The 19175-nt window shown below is 61.4% G+C and overlaps 1 protein-coding gene across 3 annotated transcripts in view; it reads left to right on the top strand.

The window, feature by feature from the left end:
* CELSR3 (cadherin EGF LAG seven-pass G-type receptor 3) overlaps nucleotides 1-19175 on the top strand; it is a 37623-nt gene that overhangs the window by 4079 nt on the left and 14369 nt on the right. For 2 of the 3 annotated variants that reach the window (XR_003518181.2, XM_027584969.2), the window contains exons 2-34: nucleotides 1181-1831; nucleotides 2235-2460; nucleotides 2749-2864; nucleotides 3245-3333; nucleotides 3441-3598; nucleotides 4157-4320; nucleotides 4584-4709; nucleotides 4800-4969; nucleotides 5394-5579; nucleotides 6149-6265; nucleotides 6656-6827; nucleotides 6994-7135; nucleotides 7232-7352; nucleotides 7667-7850; nucleotides 8163-8264; nucleotides 9654-9748; nucleotides 9973-10182; nucleotides 10406-10601; nucleotides 10884-11039; nucleotides 11433-11607; nucleotides 12211-12378; nucleotides 12612-12738; nucleotides 12826-13032; nucleotides 13239-13413; nucleotides 13614-13726; nucleotides 14154-14233; nucleotides 14651-14777; nucleotides 15217-15333; nucleotides 15442-15590; nucleotides 15856-15971; nucleotides 16278-16436; nucleotides 17014-17214; nucleotides 17605-18493. Coding sequence is in view for 1 of the 3 variants with exons in the window: in XM_027584969.2 (XP_027440770.1) it covers nucleotides 1181-1831; nucleotides 2235-2460; nucleotides 2749-2864; nucleotides 3245-3333; nucleotides 3441-3598; nucleotides 4157-4320; nucleotides 4584-4709; nucleotides 4800-4969; nucleotides 5394-5579; nucleotides 6149-6265; nucleotides 6656-6827; nucleotides 6994-7135; nucleotides 7232-7352; nucleotides 7667-7850; nucleotides 8163-8264; nucleotides 9654-9748; nucleotides 9973-10182; nucleotides 10406-10601; nucleotides 10884-11039; nucleotides 11433-11607; nucleotides 12211-12378; nucleotides 12612-12738; nucleotides 12826-13032; nucleotides 13239-13413; nucleotides 13614-13726; nucleotides 14154-14233; nucleotides 14651-14777; nucleotides 15217-15333; nucleotides 15442-15590; nucleotides 15856-15971; nucleotides 16278-16436; nucleotides 17014-17214; nucleotides 17605-18493 (6184 nt within the window). In the remaining 2 variants the exon portion in view is untranslated. The remainder of the gene's footprint in view (nucleotides 1-1180; nucleotides 1832-2234; nucleotides 2461-2748; nucleotides 2865-3244; nucleotides 3334-3440; nucleotides 3599-4156; nucleotides 4321-4583; nucleotides 4710-4799; nucleotides 4970-5393; nucleotides 5580-6148; nucleotides 6266-6655; nucleotides 6828-6993; nucleotides 7136-7231; nucleotides 7353-7666; nucleotides 7851-8162; nucleotides 8265-9653; nucleotides 9749-9972; nucleotides 10183-10405; nucleotides 10602-10883; nucleotides 11040-11432; nucleotides 11608-12210; nucleotides 12379-12611; nucleotides 12739-12825; nucleotides 13033-13238; nucleotides 13414-13613; nucleotides 13727-14153; nucleotides 14234-14650; nucleotides 14778-15216; nucleotides 15334-15441; nucleotides 15591-15855; nucleotides 15972-16277; nucleotides 16437-17013; nucleotides 17215-17604; nucleotides 18494-19175) is intronic. The other variant, XR_003518182.2, reaches the window with a different exon arrangement.

Genomic DNA, 19175 nt, shown 5'->3' with positions numbered 1-19175 from the left:
AAAGCAAGCTTGGGCCATTCAGCCCATACCACACCCTTGTTCAGATGAAGCATCACTTTGGGTCCGATCTGACCTTCATCTGTACAGGGGAGGTAGGCCAAGAGTTTAGTGGTCAAGAACAGCAGCTTGCTCTGGCAGCTTCAGACAAAGAGTGGGCCCACATTGGCCTGGCTGCTCTCTAAGGGGCTGACTGCAGCCCTGCCCTTCGGGAGTATGTCCAGAGGCCCACCTGCCTCTTTCCTACCTCTACAGCCCCAGACTTTCACAAACACTCCCTCATAGGACGGTGCAGGTGGGAGAGGCTCTTGCAATTCTGCCTACTGCTCCCGAGGTTGGGAACTAGACTTCAATTGGTGTTCATTCCCTGCTTCTGGAGCATGGACTCCTGGCTCTGCCAAAGAAGGCACAGCCTTCATTTTATCCCCCAGTTCACTCAACAACCAATCCTTATTTAGCATTCAATGTGTACTAGGACCTGGGGACAAAGTATATAAGCAACTCATCCTCATTTTGAGAGGTGGCCACTGAGGTCACAGGACCCAGGTCTGGGGTGATGGGCAGCTTTCTGACCCAAGAATGCTGAGGAGGGGATGGGTGGTCATGGTCCAAGACCTTCCTGGAGAGAGGGAGCTTTCTGAGCCAGGGTTCTGTGGGATGGGGTTGAGTGGCCACAGGGCCAGGGCCCCTTTTAGTGCCATGGGAAAGCAGTTTGCTGACCAGAGATAGGGGATGGGTAATCCTTGATCTAGAACCCCATTTGTTTCTTTGAGGGGATATTTTGCTGGTTATGCAAAGCTGAGGGAGTAGGGGTGAGTGGTCAGTGGCCCTGGCAGCTCTTTAAGTTCTGAGTGAGGGTTTCTTTCTGACCATAATAACCTGGGGGAGTGGTTACTGACCACTTAGGGACCTTCTTGTGTGCTGTTGGATGAATGACTTACTGACCCATGGCTGGCTCAGATCTCTGCTGGTGTTGGAGGGAGGGGAGAGGAAGCAGCAACTTTGTACCTTGATGCTGGGGGAGCTGGTGGTCACAAGCCCCAGACCCCCTGTGTCCTGGCAAGGTCAGCCTGCTGACTCCGGTGCTGGGGGTCTGGGCATTCATTTACCCCAGCCCTCTGACTCCCGGGGTAGGGGCAGCCGATGACTCCAGACTGACCTCTGTCCCTACCCCCACCCGCAGATGGGCTGCACAGCGTGACGGCTCAGTGTGTGCTGCGCGTAGTCATCATCACGGAGGAGTTGCTGGCCAACAGCCTGACCGTGCGCCTCGAGAACATGTGGCAGGAGCGCTTCCTGTCACCATTGCTGGGCCACTTCCTGGAAGGCGTGGCCGCGGTACTTGCTACACCCGCCGAGGACGTCTTCATCTTCAACATCCAGAACGACACGGACGTGGGGGGCAACGTGCTCAATGTGAGCTTCTCGGCGCTGGCGCCACGCGGGGCCGGGGCGAGCGCTACGGGTCCCTGGTTCAGCTCCGAGGAGCTGCAAGAGCAGTTATACGTGCGCCGCGCCGCCCTTGCGGCCCGCTCGCTCCTGGACGTGCTGCCCTTCGACGACAACGTGTGCCTGCGCGAGCCCTGTGAGAACTACATGAAGTGCGTGTCCGTGCTGCGCTTCGACTCGTCCGCGCCCTTCCTGGCCTCGGCCTCCACGCTCTTCCGACCCATCCAGCCCATTGCAGGCCTGCGCTGCCGCTGCCCTCCCGGCTTCACGGGAGACTTCTGCGAGACGGAGCTGGACCTCTGCTATTCCAACCCGTGCCGGAACGGCGGCGCCTGCGCGCGGCGCGAGGGCGGCTACACCTGCGTGTGCCGCCCGCGCTTCACAGGTGGGCAGGCTGCGGGGCTGGAGGCGCCTCGGGCAGAGCGCGGGGGCGGAACTACAGTGCGAGTGAGGATGCGGCGTCAGTCTTGATCCTACCGGGGTCAAGTGGGGCGCGGTTAGGCTGGAGGCGGTAGAGCCCGGCCCTGCGGGAGCATAAGGCTCAAAAGGAATAGAGAGGGAGAGGCCTTGGCAGGACTGAGGCTGTAAAGGGGGCGTGGCCGTGGAAGGGCGGGCGGGCTCTGGGGGCGTGGCCGGGGCCTCTGGGAGCGTTAGGTGGGGCCAGACTGACAGGAGGCCTGCCCACAGGGAGCTCGCCCTTTCAGAGGGCTGGGAGCCTTTGGAGGGGCGGGGCCCACTGGAGTCCGCGCGGGCGGGGCGGTGACCTCCGGCCGCGGTTTGACCCGTAGGAGAAGACTGCGAGCTGGACACGGAGGCCGGACGCTGCGTCCCCGGCGTCTGCCGCAACGGGGGTACCTGTGCCGACGGGCCCGACGGCGGCTTCCGCTGCCAGTGCCCGGCGGGCGGCGCCTTCGAGGGCCCGCGCTGCGAGGTGGCGGCGCGCTCCTTCCCTCCCAGTTCGTTCGTCATGTTCCGCGGCCTGAGGCAGCGCTTCCACCTCACGCTGTCCCTCTCGTAGGTGCCCGCCCCGTATCTCTACGCGCCTCCACGCCGTCCCTACCCCCTCCATGACCCTGACTCAGATTCCCGGCTGCCCCCTCCTGATGTCCCACCGGACACCGCCCCTCCCGGGATGCCCCACCTGGGTGTCTCTCGGAGCGTCACTGTCCCTGACGTCACGGCATCCTTTCTCATCGCTTCCTGCCCCATCCTAGCCTGGGCGGGCGCCCCGTGAAACTTCTTGTCGCAGGGATGGTGGTGTGAGGTGTCCCGCTCATGACGCTCCCTGTCCACCCCACCCAGGTTCGCAACGGTGCAGCCAAGTGGGCTGCTCTTCTACAACGGGCGCCTGAACGAGAAGCACGACTTCCTGGCCCTGGAGCTCGTGGCCGGGCAAGTGCGGCTTACATATTCCACGGGTGGGTGCTCCCGTGGATGTGTATGCGGGCGAGTGTACATGTGTGGGTGAGATGGCTGGGGGGTATAAGCCTCAAGTCCCCTCACGTTTGCCTCACTGTACCCCTAAACACCTTCCATGCCAAACAGACACCAGTGAGGCTCTGAGCCTCCTAGCCCTTCCCTTGGGGAAAGTCCATATCTCCGTGATGTGTGTGCTTCTCCTATCTGTCCAGAGGCACTCTGGTCCAGCCAGTGTGGTCACCAGTGGATGGGACTGATCTGATATACTCAGGACCGTATGCTACATCCTGGGAGTAGCTGCGTTTAATATGACTGGGGGTGGGGAGGGAGAGGCAACTAGGCAGCTCCAGACAACATTCCACGTGTATCCTCCCTGCAGGTGAATCCAACACAGTGGTCAGCCCTACAGTTCCAGGGGGACTGAGTGATGGACAGTGGCACACAGTGCATCTGAGATACTACAACAAGGTGGGCACCACCCTTGGCATGGGAGCATGAGGGGAGCTGGGAGGCCAGGTTCTGCCCCTCAGGGGTCACCCTGGGGGTCCTGTTGAGTGGTGTGCCTGGGTCTCTAGCCCCGGACAGATGCCCTGGGGGGTGCTCAGGGCCCCTCCAAGGACAAGGTGGCTGTGCTGAGCCTGGATGACTGCGACGTGGCCGTGGCTCTACAGTTTGGTGCTGAGATTGGCAATTACTCGTGTGCGGCTGCTGGCGAGCAAACAAGCTCCAAGAAGTGAGACCCCCGCCCCTGGTCCCCGTGCCTTCTGCCTGCCAAAGCCCACCCCAACCCTTCACATATCCCACTCCCCACTTCAGCCTGCCAGACCTCCACATCCTTTTCCAAATCACCGTTGCTCTCTCCCCACGAGGACACTGAGACCCCATCTCACCCTAGCTCCATCCCTGTATTCTACCCCAGACTCCGCATTCCCACACATGGTCCCCAGGCCCCCAGTCCCCAGTCTCCACTCTCCCTGCTTCTTTTTAATGCCCTACATCCCCAGTTGGTGCCCCAGACTCTTCACCAACCACCCAAATGCCTCACTCTTTCATCCTAGCCCTCGATCCGTCTTTCACTTTTCCCCAGACCATCTGTCCACCATGAGCTCTCCTTTGCACCCCCACAACTGAAGTTAGGTCCCAACTTCTTCCCTAGCCTGGCCTTACCCTCCCCCCTAAATCACCTTTACCCTCTGAGTCCTACCCCCCCCCACACACACTTCCTGTGGCCCTCAGGAGCAACCCTACCCTGGCCCCCGTCCCAACAATGATGCGGACCCCTGATCCCCAGGTCCCTGGACCTGACGGGCCCTCTGCTCCTGGGGGGTGTCCCCAACCTCCCCGAGAACTTCCCCGTGTCACACAAGGAGTTCGTTGGCTGCATGCGGGACCTGTACATTGATGGCCGCCGAGTGGACATGGCAGCCTTTGTCGCGAACAACGGCACCACAGCAGGTAGGCCGTGTCCCCATATTAGAGAGGGGGGTGGAGGGCTCCACGGAGTGATTCCAAATCGGACCTCATCTTTGTTTCCTTTGAGGGCAAGCACCGTGCCATAGCCTAGCCTTTAGGGCCCGCCTCCTTCCAACTCCACCCCGAGAGAACGCAGGGCGAAAATCGTGGCCACTTTTGGCCCCTCTGGACCCCTGTGTCCTGTCTAGCACTCGTGCCCCCTGTCCCCCATGTTCTCACCTCCTCCGTGTACCTTCCTCTCCCAGGCTGCCAGGCCAAGCTGCACTTTTGTGACTCGGGCCCCTGTAAGAACAGCGGCTTCTGCTCAGAACGCTGGGGCGGCTTCAGCTGCGACTGCCCCGTGGGCTTCGGTGGCAAAGACTGTAGGCTCAGTGAGTGGGCAGCACGGGGCAAGAGGGGCCTGCAGGGTAAGGTCTGTTCCTGAGGTGGGGCCTGTCATCCTGCTGTTTTTATCCCCTCAGCCATGGCCCATCCCCATCATTTCCGAGGCAATGGCACCCTGAGCTGGGACTTTGGAAATGACATGGCCGTGTCTGTGCCGTGGTACCTGGGGCTGGCATTTCGGACACGGGCGACGCAGGGGGTCCTGATGCAAGTGCAGGCTGGGCCACACAGCACGCTCCTCTGTCAGGTGTGTCTGTCCTCCTGGCCCCTCCTTAGACCCTCAACTCTCAACTTCAAATGCCACCAACTGCACTCCTTTGAGTCTGAGCCTGGTCATACCACATGCTCCTACCAGGTGTACTGATCATACTTAACCCTGCTCTGGATCTTAGCCTTTGACCTTCTTTCCCACCATGATATCCTCTGCAGGCGCGGGGCCCCAGCATATCTCTTTTGTGCTAACTGCACTGATCCCCGACCCCTGGCCTGACGTCTGCCCCCTTAACTTCCCTCTCAGCAACATAATGTCCCTGGGCACAACGCCCTGTGTGCCAGATACAGCCTTGGCCATGCAGTGCTGACGTCTGAGTCCCCGGACCTCACCTCCTGATACTCCCAGCCCCAGCCCAACTTGGGGCCCTGACCCCAGGGCTGTGCTTCTCTATCTGCAGCTGGATCGGGGGTTGCTGTCCGTGACGGTGACCAGGGGCTCGGGCCGTGCTGCCCACCTCCTCCTGGATCAGGTGACTGTCAGTGATGGCCGGTGGCACGATCTACGGCTGGAATTGCAGGAGGAGCCAGGGGGCCGGCGGGGCCACCATGTCCTCATGGTCTCATTGGACTTTAGCCTCTTTCAGGTCTGATTGCTGATTCTGCGGTAGTCCTTTCTCAGTCTCCCAACCAGACTCACCTCGTTTGACAAACCCCCTGCAGTTCATTTCCTCCCAGTTGCCTCCACTGCACCCCACTCTCCCTGCAGTGCCCTCCTCATACCCTTGCTGTGAGCCCACCCTGCCAGCCGGGCCGCTCCACTGCCCAGGCCTGCTCATGTCAGAGAGGCTATCCAGATTTCTGGTCTGGTCTTCGGGTACCTCTGCAGCCTGTACATTCCAAACTCTTGGGAACCCCCTCTGGTCCCTGCCCTGACCTCCCTAGCTCAAAGCCATGAAAATTCAGGGTCTATTTGGGTCCAGGAGAGAGGCCTACCTGGGCCCAGTTCTTGACCGAAACCTTGCTATTATCCATCCCCCATGCTCCAGCGGGTCCTCCATACTTGGGGGCAGCTTATTCCCAGACCGTTCCCCTGGTCCAGAGGGACAGAGGATGGTCATGCAGGGCTAGGACAAGGTCAAGACCGACTCTGAGGTAGGGCAGGGATCCATCAGGTGCCCCCACACCCCCATTGCTGACTGTCCCCCTCCCCCAGGACACCATGGCAGTGGGGAGTGAACTGCAGGGTCTGAAGGTAAAGCGACTCCATGTGGGAGGCCTGCCCCCCAGCAGTGAAGAGGAGGTTCCTCAGGGCCTGGTTGGCTGTATCCAGGTGGGGGTCAGCATGGGTACATGCTATGGGCCATTAGGGTGAGTGGTCAGAGGTTAGGAGTGCCTTGGGACCTGAAAAACTGCATTCACGTAGGGGTTGGCTCGGGGAAGGGATGTGACACAGAGCTATCAGAGACGGGTCAGGCCTTTCTGTGCTGTTGGAGGTGAGGGTCTAGCTTAGTTATCAAGGGTCATTAGAGAGCTCTGTCAGGGACAGCATGATTAGGGGTCCCATGGGGGGCCTGAACTGGGGATGTTGGGGTCAGGGTCTGGGTCTTTTGGGGGGGCCTGGGGGAGACTGCATGTCAGGGGTCATCAGATCAGGTGGCTGGCTCTATAGGGACCAGGGGGCTTTGGCCTGGGTCTCACGCCTTGCTGGCTCTGTCCGCAGGGGGTATGGCTCGGTTCCACGCCTTCGGGATCCCCAGCCCTGCTTCCACCCAGCCGCCGAGTGAACGTGGAACCTGGTTGTGTCGTGACCAATGCCTGTGCATCTGGCCCCTGCCCACCCCATGCTGACTGCCGAGACCTCTGGCAGACCTTTTCTTGCACCTGCTGGCCAGGTGTGATTTGGGGGTAGGGCAGAGTGATCTGGGCAGGAACCAGGGGCTCATGGTGAAGACTGGGGGATCTGGAGAGCCTGGAGGAGGCAGGCACTGGAAGAACGGGTGCCTGCTTCCTCCCATGCTGTGGCCAAGTGTCCTGAGCCTGTCCTGTCCTAACCTGCAGGTTACTATGGCCCAGGGTGTGTGGATGCCTGCCTCTTGAATCCCTGTCAGAACCAGGGGTCATGCCGCCATCTCCCAGGAGCCCCCCATGGCTATACCTGCGATTGTGTGGGTGGCTATTTTGGGCACCACTGTGAGCACAGGTGAGGGGCTGGAGGCTGAGATGATGGAAGGACCTGGTGGGGGGCAGGGAGGGTCACCGAGACGTAGAGGCATCTCACTTGGCTGTCTCCCCCCAGGATGGACCAGCAGTGTCCACGAGGCTGGTGGGGGAGCCCAAGCTGTGGCCCCTGCAACTGTGACGTTCACAAGGGCTTTGACCCCAACTGTAATAAGACAAATGGGCAGTGTCACTGCAAGGTATGCCTGGGCCCGATCCCTGACATTTGAACTCTTCTCCAGCCATGGTTTGTGATTCTTATCCAGCTTGCTAATCTCTGCCACCGGACCCAGGCCCTGACCTCTTACCCTGTCCCATCACCTAACTGCCACCTCTAGTCCTTGACAACCTGATACCCCCCCCCTTACGTTTCATTTGGAGTCCAATCTTCCTTCCGGCCTGTGAGTACTGTTCTCTTGACCCTTTGCCCCTGATTCCACTCATTCCCCAGGCCTGAGAGCCCGATCTTAAGCCCTGATCTCTGACCTCAGGCCCCTGATCCATTCTCAAACAGGAGTTCCACTACAGACCACGGGGCAGTGACTCATGTCTCCCATGTGACTGCTACCCTGTGGGCTCCACCTCTCGTTCATGTGCGCCCCACAGTGGGCAGTGCCCCTGTCGCCCAGGAGCCCTCGGCCGCCAGTGCAACAGCTGTGACAGTCCTTTCGCAGAGGTGACAGCCAGTGGCTGCCGAGGTGAGCAGGCTCCGTGCAGTTCCACATCGAGAGGGCTGGCTCTGGCTGCCACCAAGTCGCCCAGCCTGCTGGGCTCCCTAGATAGGGGCTCTGGGAGGTTTTTCCTAAAGGAGACCATTGACACCTAGGACCCCCACATTTGCCCCACGTACTTCAGTGACTTGTCACAGAATCTGATAGGCTGCTCCCGTAATAAGGTCAGCCCAGGAGTAGTGGGTGGTGGGTCTGGTGTGGGTGGTAGAGGAGCCATGGGTATGGCTGTCACTGGCCCCAGCCTCTGGCCATCTGTTTCAGTGCCTCCTCTCTCCCTAGTGCTCTATGACGCCTGCCCCAAGTCCCTGAGATCTGGTGTGTGGTGGCCCCAGACCAAGTTTGGCATGTTGGCCTCAGTGCCCTGTCCTCGGGGGGCCCTGGGTAAGTACCTGGGGGGAGAGGGGCATCACTGAGGGTGGGAGTAGGCCTATCCTCTGACTGCTGGAGCTACTTCTTTTCCTGGGTTGGGTGGCCCCGCTCCTGCAAAGAAGTGGGAGTCGGGGAGGGGTCCATGTGGGCTCCTCACTACCTCCTAGGGGCTCTGGGCCCCTCCCCACGCCCTCATTGAGCCTCCATCTGTTTCTCTTGGCTTCTGGGCAGGATTGCGGGGTGCAGGTAAGGGGTACGTGTTTGCGCAGGTGTGCTGCTGCCCCCCCTCACCGCCAGAGCTTTTGCAGACCCCTCCTACTGCCTGAAATTCCTGCAGACCCATCCCCTGTTGCCTGAGGTCTCTGAAAGCTACTCTCAGCTGCTTGAAGTCCCCGGAGGCCCCTTCCTACTCTCTGAGGATGCTGGGGGCCCTTTTCTGAGGCCTGAGGTCCTCAGAGGCCCCTCCCCACTGCCTGAGGACCCTGCAGACCCCTCCCCACTTCCTGAGATCCCTGTAGACCCCTCCTCAGTTTCTGGGGTCTTCAGGCCTTTTCCTACTGTCTAAGGTCACGAAAGAATCCTCCCCTCTGTTTGAGGACCCTCTGGACTCCTCCCTGCTGCCTGAGGGCCCCTCCCCACTGCCTGAGGTCCCCGCAGAACCCTCCCCGCTGCTTGAGGTCTCCACAGTGGCTGGACGGAGACCATCTGTGTGTGCATGCTCATGTGTGTGTGTTTCTGTGCCTGTGCATGTGTCTGTGAGTCTGTCTTGTGGGGGGGGGCTTCTGTGTTCAAGTTAGAGTCCCTCTTGCTGGTGGCTATAAGCTCTCTTAAGGCCCATGTCAGTTCTTATTCAACCCCCATCCTGATCACAGAGACAAGGGAGAAACGGCAGCAGAGCCCACCACGGGGGCAGTTAAAACTGGTGTGAGAACTTTCACCCCACCCTCACTTTGGTCACACACTGCCCCTGGAAAAGCTGGTCTGTGTCAGCATGTCTGCATGTGTGTACACGAGAGAGCGTGTGTGTCCGTGTGTCTGTCCTGATTCACACATCTGTGTGTGTGTACTTGCCCTGAGCCACATGTCTGTGAACCTGGCCTGGGTGTGTGTGTTTGTGTGTGTGTGAAACAGAGAGAGACAGAGACAGAGAACGCCCTTGTGCTCAGCTTTATGTAACCAGTGGTTCAGAATGGCCCACAGACCCTTCAAGAATTAACTGATGGGCAGGTGGGACCTGCCTGGGCTGGGGGCTGGGGCTGCAGGGTCCAGGGGTCTAGCCACAGCTGTCGACTATTCTGGTCTCTGCCTCAGAGCTCTCCCTGGGTTAGGGGAGGGTGCTGTGCTCCCTCCTCAGTGAAGGGGTCCAGGCCCCAGGTCTGACCAGGGGTCATCTGGTCCTAGGTGCTGCCGTACGGCTGTGTGGTGAGGACCAGGGTTGGCTGGAGCCTGACCTCTTCAACTGTACCTCCCCTGCCTTTCGAGAACTCAATCTGCTGGTGAGACTGCCCAGACCTGGCCCTGCACTCAAGACCTGTGCTGGCCCCGGCCTGGTCTCGGCCTCCCCAGGCCTGTGCTTGGCCCTAGGCCTCATGCCCCAGCCCTTTGACCTCCTGAGCTTTTCCTGGTTGCCTTTTAATCTGGCCAAACCCTTCTTCCGGTGAAGTTTTTGAGAAAGGCCTAAGGGACCAGAGAGCGACCATCCCCATCTTTGTCCTGGCAGCTGGATGGCCTAGAGCTGAATAAGACAGTCCTGGATACAGTGGAGGCCAAGAAGCTGGCTCAGAGGCTGCGGGAGGTGACTGGCCACACTGACCACTACTTTAGCCAGGATGTCCGGGTCACTGCCCGACTGCTGGCCCACCTGCTGGCCTTCGAGAGCCACCAGCAGGGCTTCGGGCTGACAGCCACACAGGATGCCCACTTCAATGAGGTGGGGCTGCGCCCTGTGCTCACCATCCCCTGGACCCCTGCTCAGGTCCCTCCTGACCCTGGGGAATTGAAAGCGCTGGGCTCTCCCTCTTCCCTTGTCCTCTCCAGACCCACTCCCTTGCCTGCTGGGGCCTGTCTGAGTGCCCAGCCAGACCCCTCAGGCCGGCCCTGTCCCCTCACATGTCCTCACATGGCTGAGCCCGCTCTCATCTCCCTCCTCCCAGAATCTGCTATGGGCTGGCTCCGCACTGCTTGCTCCCGAGACTGGAGACCTGTGGGCAGCCCTGGGGCAGCGGGCCCCTGGGGGCTCCCCAGGCAGTGCCGGGCTGGTGCAGCATCTGGAAGAGTATGCAGCCACCCTCGCCAGGAATATGGAGCTCACATACCTGAATCCCGTGGGGCTGGTGACGCCCAACATCAGTATGTGGCGGGTAGCCTGGCGGGGATGGGGGCGGTGGGGGCCGGAAGGGGGCTGTGAAGGGGCAAGGACCTGGAGATCTGAGGGGCTGGGGATATGGATATCAACATCAGCGGCAGGAGGCTGTGCCACCTCCCTCAGCGCTTTGCAGGGACAGGCTCTGTGCTGGTAGCAGTGAAGTGATGGGTTGTGGGATGTGGGTACAGAATGGGGAGAGGAGAGTGTGGGCCTTCAGCATGGGGAGGAGATCCTTGTTGGGTCTCACCCGTCTTCCTCCTGGGCAGTGCTCAGCATTGACCGCATGGAGCACCCCAGTCCCACCCGGGGGACTCGTCGCTACCCTCGTTACCATAGCAACCTTTTCCGGGGCCAGGATGCCTGGGATCCTCACACACACGTCCTGCTGCCTTCCCAGTCCCCACGGCCATCCCCACCTGAAGGTGAGAGCCCTTGGGTGACCCCTGGCCCAGGTCCTGTTTCCCTGCCCACCCTCGTTTGCCAGATACTGAGTCGCCCTCCCCCTGGTTCCCCCCTTGCCAGACCTGCCCCGTGTCAGACCCCTGCGTGAGACCCTCCCACGTCAACCACCCACACCACTCTCACCTCGCCAGATTCTCTCCCTCACCCCTGATGATCTCTCCCAGGCCTTGATATTCAGGATCCTGCCCTGGGGATGAAGGGGACATGGGCTTCTGTTCTCCCCATCTCCCCGTTCTGGACCTTCAGGGAAGAGATTCCCACGCTTGATGCTGCATTGGGTCGGTTCAGAGCTGGGTTTGTGGGTGCGTGGGGTCAGAGGTCACTGACGGTGGTTCCTCTCCCTCCCCTGGCAGCTCTGTCCACAAGCAGCAGCAGCATGGAAAACTCCACCACTTCAAGTGCGGCCCCTCCTCCAGCCCCCCCAGAGCCCGAGCCAGAGCCTGGGATCTCCATTGTCATCCTCCTCGTTTACCGCACCTTGGGGGGGCTGCTCCCTGCCCAGTTCCAGGCCGAGCGCCGGGGTGCCAGGTACCACGGGGAGGACATTACTTCTAGGCCCCTCACCCCTGAGCTTCCTGCAAGCTTCTACCCAGCCTAGCACCCCTTTCTCGGTGGGCAAATGAACAGGCTCACCATCATCCCGAGACAGCTCCTGGGCACAGCCCCCGGGAGCCTCGTCCGTGCAGGCTTCCTTGTGACTCATGTCCTGTGGGGTCATGCATGGTTGAGCCACAGGTGGGGGCGGTCACATAAAGGAGGGGTATAGGAGCCAGGTACAGACAGGCAAATTGGCTGACAGAGACTGGCAAACTGGCTGACGGATGGAGGTCAGAGGGGGCTGGCAGGGAGGGCCGTTTGAGGCAAACAGTCTGGAGCTGCCAAGGCCTCAGACCCCAGTGTGGGCAGTGGGTCTGAAGTCCCTTGGCTGCAGAGAACCTGCCGCTTGTGCAGAACCATGGCAGCCCAGCTAGGCCATTGGACTCAGGGTCTTGAAGCAGCCCAGAAATAGCTTCTGCTCTGGGGCACCCCGGACTCTCGGTCAGCCATGCTGATGGCATGAAGACCGTGAGGTAGGTGGTCAGAGCTTGGGGAGGTCAGCAGTGTCCGAGCTCAGGTGGGGTGTCTCCTCAGGCTCCCCCAGAACCCTGTTATGAACTCCCCGGTGGTCAGTGTGGCTGTGTTCCACCGACGCAACTTCCTAAGGGGTGTCCTGGAGTCCCCAATCAGCCTGGAGTTCCGCCTGCTACAGACAGCGAATCGGAGCAAGGCGATCTGCGTGCAGTGGGACCCACCTGGCCCGTGAGGACCTCCGCTCCAGAAACCCTTGGTCCCCTATTGGCCCCTGCAGTGCCCCGCCTGCCCCTGGGGCCCCCACCAATGTCCCTGTGCACCCAGGCCCACGAAGAATGCTGCTCCCCAGCTTCAGCCCCACCCCCACTGTCTGTCACAGCTCCCCGCCCCCCCCCCCGCCCCGCCTGGCCAGGGGACAGCGCCCTGAGGGGATAGTAGGTCTAACTGCCCTGTGGCTGCAGGGCGGACCAGCACGGCATGTGGACAGCACGGGACTGCGAGCTGGTGCACAGGAACGGGTCTCACGCCCGATGTCGCTGCAGCCGGACGGGCACCTTTGGGGTCCTTATGGATGCCTCCCCCCGTGAGGTGGGATTGTGTTCAGAGTCCTGAGGACGTGGGCAGGCCAAAGGGCCGGGGTGCCCAACACCCCAGCGACTGTCCCTGTCCCCACAGCGGCTGGAGGGTGACCTGGAGCTGCTGGCGGTATTCACGCACGTGGTCATGGCAGTGTCCGTGGCTGCACTGCTTCTGACCGCAGCTGTCCTATTGAGCCTGCGCAGCCTCAAGTCCAACGTGCGTGGGATCCATGCCAACGTGGCGGCTGCCCTGGGCTTGGCGGAGCTACTTTTCCTGCTGGGAATCCACAGGACCCACAACCAGGTGCAGGGTCAGGGCCAGGGGACCTGTGTCTTCATGACCTCCCCTGGCCCACGAAGTCCTGGAGCCAAAGCTCAGGGTCAGAGGTCAGGGAGGCTCCAGTGGGGGCCTGGGTTCGGGGCAGGATGCCGGGGTAAGGTGCTGTGGGTTAGGGGTCAGAGGCGGGGTGAGGCGGGAGTGGTGCTGACGCCCCCTACCCCTGCCTTCAGCTGGTGTGCACTGCGGTCGCCATCCTCCTGCACTACTTCTTCCTCAGCACCTTCGCGTGGCTCCTTGTGCAGGGCCTACACCTCTACCGCATGCAGGTGGAACCGCGCAACGTGGACCGCGGCGCCATGCGCTTCTACCACGCCCTGGGCTGGGGAGTCCCTGCTGTGCTGCTGGGTGAGGGCTCTGCACCCCTGACTCCTGTCACCCGGCCCGCCCCTCGTCCTGATCATTACCCTAACCTCAGTCCCCCATGCCCGTGTGCTCAGGGAGGAACCTGCTCCATCCCCACCCGCCCCCCCCCCCAGCTTCCCCCCCCCCTCCCCCCGGGCACGAGAGGGGCAACTGTTCTAGAACACACCCCTTCCGTCCTACAGGCCTTGCCGTTGGCCTGGATCCCGAGGGCTACGGGAACCCTGACTTCTGCTGGATCTCCATCCATGAGCCCCTCATCTGGAGCTTCGCAGGCCCTGTCATCCTGGTCATCATGGTGAGTGTGCTGTGCTTGAGGTCGCCTGTGCGCGCTGCGGCAGGCGTGGTGGTGTCTGTGGAGGGACGCCCGGCGGCAGCCCACAGCCTTACAGGGCTCCGCCCCAACTTCTGTTCTCCGCTCCCCTGGCACAGAGATGGGCGGCATCGGGTCAGAAACTCAGCTGCCTCTCTCTCTCTGTGAACCTCCTTCTCCATTTCTCAGTCCCTCCCTGGTTCCCTACCTGGGACTTCCTCTGTGTCTAAGGGCCTCTCTGTTTCTGATTTCCTGACTGTGTGCGTGTGCACCCGTGCGCGTGTGTGTTTCTCCCTGGTTCTGCCTCTCTCTGTGTGTCTCGGTCTCTCTTTGTCCCTGTCTCTCTCTTTCTCTCACTGTCTCTGTCTCTCTCTGCCCCACCCCTGCTCCACATGTCTGGCCGCGGGCCCAGATGAACGGGACCATGCTTCTCCTCGCTGCCCGCACATCCTGCTCTACGGGGCAGAGGGAGGCCAAGAAGACCTCCATGTTGTGAGTTGGCTGGCTGGGGAAAGTGGGGGGTTCTTGGAACGGCAGTCCTCTCCTGGGCAGGCTGGACTCCAGATTCTGGGTACGGGGATGCAGTCCTACCTGCCCTGGCCTGTGGTCCCTCTCTGGCCCCACACGTGCTTCTGCCTGCTGTCTCTGCAGAGGCTCCCGTGGCCTGGGTGGCTCACTTTGCCCCCTACCCCCTGTCTTCCACATTTCTCTCACAGCCCCACCCCCGCATCCCCTCATGGCTCCCTAAGTATCCTCCTGGTTCGTTCGGTGACCTCCCGTCTCCCCTCGTGTCCTCCTGAGACCACCATGTTCCTGTGTGATTTCCTGTCCTTCTTTGTCCCCTACGTGTCCCATACATGAGCCCCGCGTGACACTTGCGTGTCCCCTGTGTCCTCCTGTGTCCTGCAGCAGGAGCCTTCGCAGCTGTTTTCTGCTGCTTCTCCTGGTCAGTGCCTCCTGGCTCTTTGGCCTCCTGGCGGTCAACCACAGTGTCCTGACCTTCCACTACCTCCACGCCACGCTCTGCGGCCTCCAGGTAGCTGGCACCCCGCCCCGCCCTGGGCCAGGTGGGGCTTCGGCCCAGTGGCCCCAACCCAGGCCCTCGCCCCCAGGTCTAGGGCTGACTCCTGCTGGCTGACTGATGACGGGTGGGCTGCTCATCCTGGGTTGACCTTCCCCAGCACTACGGCTCCTGGCCCCTTGCTGGTCCACACTGACCTCCACCGACTTAGTGCCCTTCTGACCCCTCACTGCCTCCAACACTCTCCCTGACTCCCTTCCTGGGTTGGCTCCAGGCTCCTCACTCCCTCACATGAACTTGCAATACCTGACCCGCCCCTTGCTGACCCACAGTGACTTCTCCTAGCCCTGACTCACCCCCCTGGTGGCCCTCCTCTGACCTGTGACACATTTCTGATCTCTCACTGACTTCCGCTAACCCCTCGTTGACCCCACACTGACCCTTGCGGGCACAGGGCCTGGTAGTTCTGCTGCTCTTCTGTGTCCTGAATGCAGATGCTCGGGCGGCCTGGACGCCGGCCTGTCTGGGCAGGAAGGCAGCGCCCGAGGAAGCGAGGCCGGCGCCTGGCACGGTGAGGCGCCCTTGGGGCTGGGGGGTCAGGGCGGGGGCCCTGGGAGGCCAGGGGCCAGAGGCCTCTGCGGAGCTGGCTCACACGCATGTCTGTGCCCACTTCCTGCAGGGGCACGGGGCTTACAACAACACCGCCCTCTTTGAAGAGAGTGGCCTCATCCGCATCACCCTGGGTGCCTCCACTGTCTCCTCAGTGAGCAGTGCCCGCTCGGGCCGGACCCAGGACCAAGACAGCCAGCGGGGCCGTGGCTACCTCAGGTGAGCCGAGCAGCCGTCTCGGGATGGGGAAGGGGACATACAGCTCAGACCAGTCCCACTTGACCAGAGGTTGGCATCACGGGTCCGGGGATGGTGGCTCTGCCCATCTTGGCACCTGGGCCCAGATGCTTCTTGCCACACACCCAGGGGTGCCTTCAGAGCCATTCCAGAGCAGTTGGCCTGGGTGCTCACAGACACCCCAGCCTCAAAGCACCCCATTACATCACTCTTTGATGATGGGGTTGGGGCGCTCCTGCATTTCCAGGGACAATGTCCTGGTTCGACATGGCTCAGCTGCTGACCACACTGACCACAGCCTCCAGGCTCACGCTGGCCCCACTGACCTGGACGTGGCCATGTTCCATCGAGATGCTGGTGGAGGTAGGTGCCTGGGCTGGGGGTGGGAGGAGGCGGAGGATCTCTCCCCCATTTCTCTTTCTTGAGAGCAGCAGCGCAGCAGCTGACTGTGGTGGGGCGAGCTCCCCCCAGGTCTCTGCCCCAGGAGGCACCTGGTTCTCCTGCCATTCTGCACTGACCCCCACTCCAGGCTCTACCTAGGTCCTCAGCCCCAGCTCCCTGCTGTAGCCACTCCAGGACCTCCAGCTCCAGGCTCTTTGCTGACCCCCAAGTTCCGTGGCTCCCTGAGCCACTGATGTGCCTTCCCTCTTCTGACCTTCCCAACTCCAGCCCCAGACTCTGACTCCGACAGTGACCTGTCCTTGGAGGAGGAGAGAAGTCTGTCCATCCCATCCTCAGAGAGCGAGGACAATGGCCGGACCCGGGGGCGTTTCCAGCGTCCACTCCGCCGCGCAGCCCAGAGTGAGAGGCTCCTCACTCACCCCAAAGGTGAGGGGATATTCTGACCCCATGGGTGACCAAGAGACACCCCCTATTCCACCTGGGTGTGACCTAGGGACACTGATATCCCCTGAGGATTCCTGGGACTGACCTACTGGGAATGTGGGGTCCTCGCTGGGCGCCCACACACCTCACCCCATCCAGCCTCCTAGCGGTTCTGCTGGCTGGAGGCCCGGGAACAGCCTGGGCAGCAAGGTCAAAGTCAGGGATGTTACGGGGTGACATGTCACTCCTCCGGCCCCTTTTCTTCCCTGAGGGTTAGGGTTCAGCCTCGTTAGTTCTTCCGGGTTCTTCTTGGCCCCTCAGCCACCAAGTTCCCCCACCCCTAGTATCTGTCTACCTCCAGGGTGGCAGGCTCACCAGTAATCCTCTCCATGGTTCCATTGATTTCTAAGAGACACCCACCCGCTGATTCCTACCTGTGCTTCAGTCAGAACAGCCAGGGTTTCAGGAGTCATTAGGATCAGGTTTGGGGGAGAGGGGGCAGTCACTGAGTCTGGATCATAGGGCTCATGAAACAGTGGGGTCAACTCAGAGGCTCCTGTAAGCTGCTCTGGCTCCACAGATGTGGATGGCAATGACCTCCTATCCTACTGGCCAGCCCTGGGAGAATGCGAGGCCACTCCCTGTGCTCTGCAGACCTGGGGCTCCGAAAGGCGCCTGGGGCTGGACACCAGCAAGGACGCAGCCAACAACAACCAGCCAGATCTGGCCCTGACCAGTGGAGATGAAACCTCCCTGGGCAGGGCCCAGCGTCAGAGGAAAGGTATGATCCCTGACTTTGACCTGTACTTCATGGACCCCAGGGACTGCTTTCATCCCAACCCAGGGGATTCCTGCTCCTTTGACCCTGGCCCGCATTGCCAAATCCTGGGGCTGTCCCTCCTCTGATCTCAAGGGCAGGGGGAGTTGCCCCTACTCCTGCACCATGGGGACAGACCCTGTCCTGACCGAGGATTACTGCCTCCCAGCTCTGAGCCCCGTCCTGCTGCCAGTGTGGAATCCCTAGGAGCTGCCTCTGCCCCTCCGCAAGGGGTTTCTGCCGCCAGCCCCATGTCACAGGGATCGCAGGGGCAGCTACCGCCCTAGACCCAGGGAGTGTCTGCCCCTGCCCCCACCCCATACAGAGCCTAGCTCCCATGTGTTCCCCACACAGGCATCCTAAAGAACCGACTGCAGTACCCACTGGTGCCACAGACCCGAGGTGCCCCTGAGCTGTCCTGGCGCCGTGCAGCCACCTTGGGCCACCGTGCCGTGCCAGCTGCCTCCTATGGTCGCATCTATGCCGGAGGGGCCACAGGCAGCCTTTCGCAGCCAGCCAGCCGCTACTCTTCTCGAGAACAGCTGGACCTGCTCCTCCGGCGGCAACTGAGCCGTGAGCGACTGGAGGAGGCCCCTGCCCCTATTCTACATCCCCTGAGTCGGCCGGGGTCCCAGGAACGCCTGGACGCCGCGCCAGGTCGCCTGGAGCCCAGGGATCGGGGCAGTACCCTCCCACGGAGGCAGCCACCCAGGGACTACCCTGGCACCAGGGCCGGCCGCTTCGGGTCACGAGATGCTCTGGACCTAGGGGCGCCCTGCGAGTGGTTGCACACACTGCCCCTGCCCCATGGTGCCCAGGACCTTGACCCACAGCCCCCGCCTCTGCCCCTGTCTCCCCAGCGGCAACTCTCAAGGGACCCCCTCTTGCCATCCCGGCCCCTGGATTCCCTGTCCAGGAGATCGAACTCAGGGGAGCAGCTGGACCACGTGCCTAGCCGCCACCCCTCACGAGAAGGCCTCGGGCCAGCCCCACAGCTGCTCAGAGTTAGGGAGGACCCAGCCAGTGGCCCTAGCCATGGCCCCTCCACAGAGCAGCTGGACATTCTTTCTTCTATCCTGGCCTCCTTCAACTCCTCAGCTCTCTCCTCCTCTGTGCAGTCCTCCAGCACGCCCTCGGGCCCTCACACCACTGCCACGCCTTCTGCCACAGCCTCTGCGCTTGGGCCCTCCACACCACGCTCTGCCACGTCCCACAGCATCTCGGAGCTGTCTCCAGACTCAGAGTAAGCAGGGTTTGGCCGCCTGTCCACACCCGCATCAGCTTAAGGCAACCTCCTGTGTATCCTGCCCTGTGTTTGGCCACAGAATGGGGGTGTGGGTTGGCAGTGTGGGCTACCCGAGGGGGCCCCACAGGCAGGGAATGGTGGTGTGATTAGCAGGGACTTGCCAGGTGTCTGATTGGTGCCAGCCACCCTCCCCTGCACCTCCCGGGCTAGGGAAGAGAGATACGTGCCTTCCAAAGGGCTTGAGCTAGTGGAGAGGGCGAGAGCAGGATCCAAGGCCCGGAAGGAGGAGGTAACGTGGTTTGGAAAGGGGTGGGGGGTGGGGGCAGAGAGGAGGAATCATGGCTTGGGAGGCTTTGCTTAGGAGGTGGTAAGGGATAAGGAGGGGCCAGAAGTAGTGCCAGGATATGGGCATCTCATATGTCAGGCTGAAGAGCTAACTTTGAAAGTAAATCATTTCCCTGACTTATTTATTTAGTCACTGTTAAGTTCCTCATGCCTGTGGGCACTGCGAGGTGGAGCACGTAGGAACTGAGCTGGTACCTGGTGCATCTCAGGGGCCATGTGTAGCGTAGGGAGCTGCAGACTACCTGGGAAGCAGCTGGATACACAGGAGTCAGAGAGGGAGTGGGGGAGGAACCAGGGATTGCCAGGCTTTGGAAGCCAAGAGAAGAGTCGAGTT

Source organism: Zalophus californianus, chromosome 1, assembly GCF_009762305.2.
Source record: "Zalophus californianus isolate mZalCal1 chromosome 1, mZalCal1.pri.v2, whole genome shotgun sequence".
NCBI lineage: Eukaryota > Metazoa > Chordata > Mammalia > Carnivora > Otariidae > Zalophus > Zalophus californianus.
Note: the sequence above shows the minus strand (reverse complement) of the source record. Positions and strands in the feature narration are given on the sequence as shown.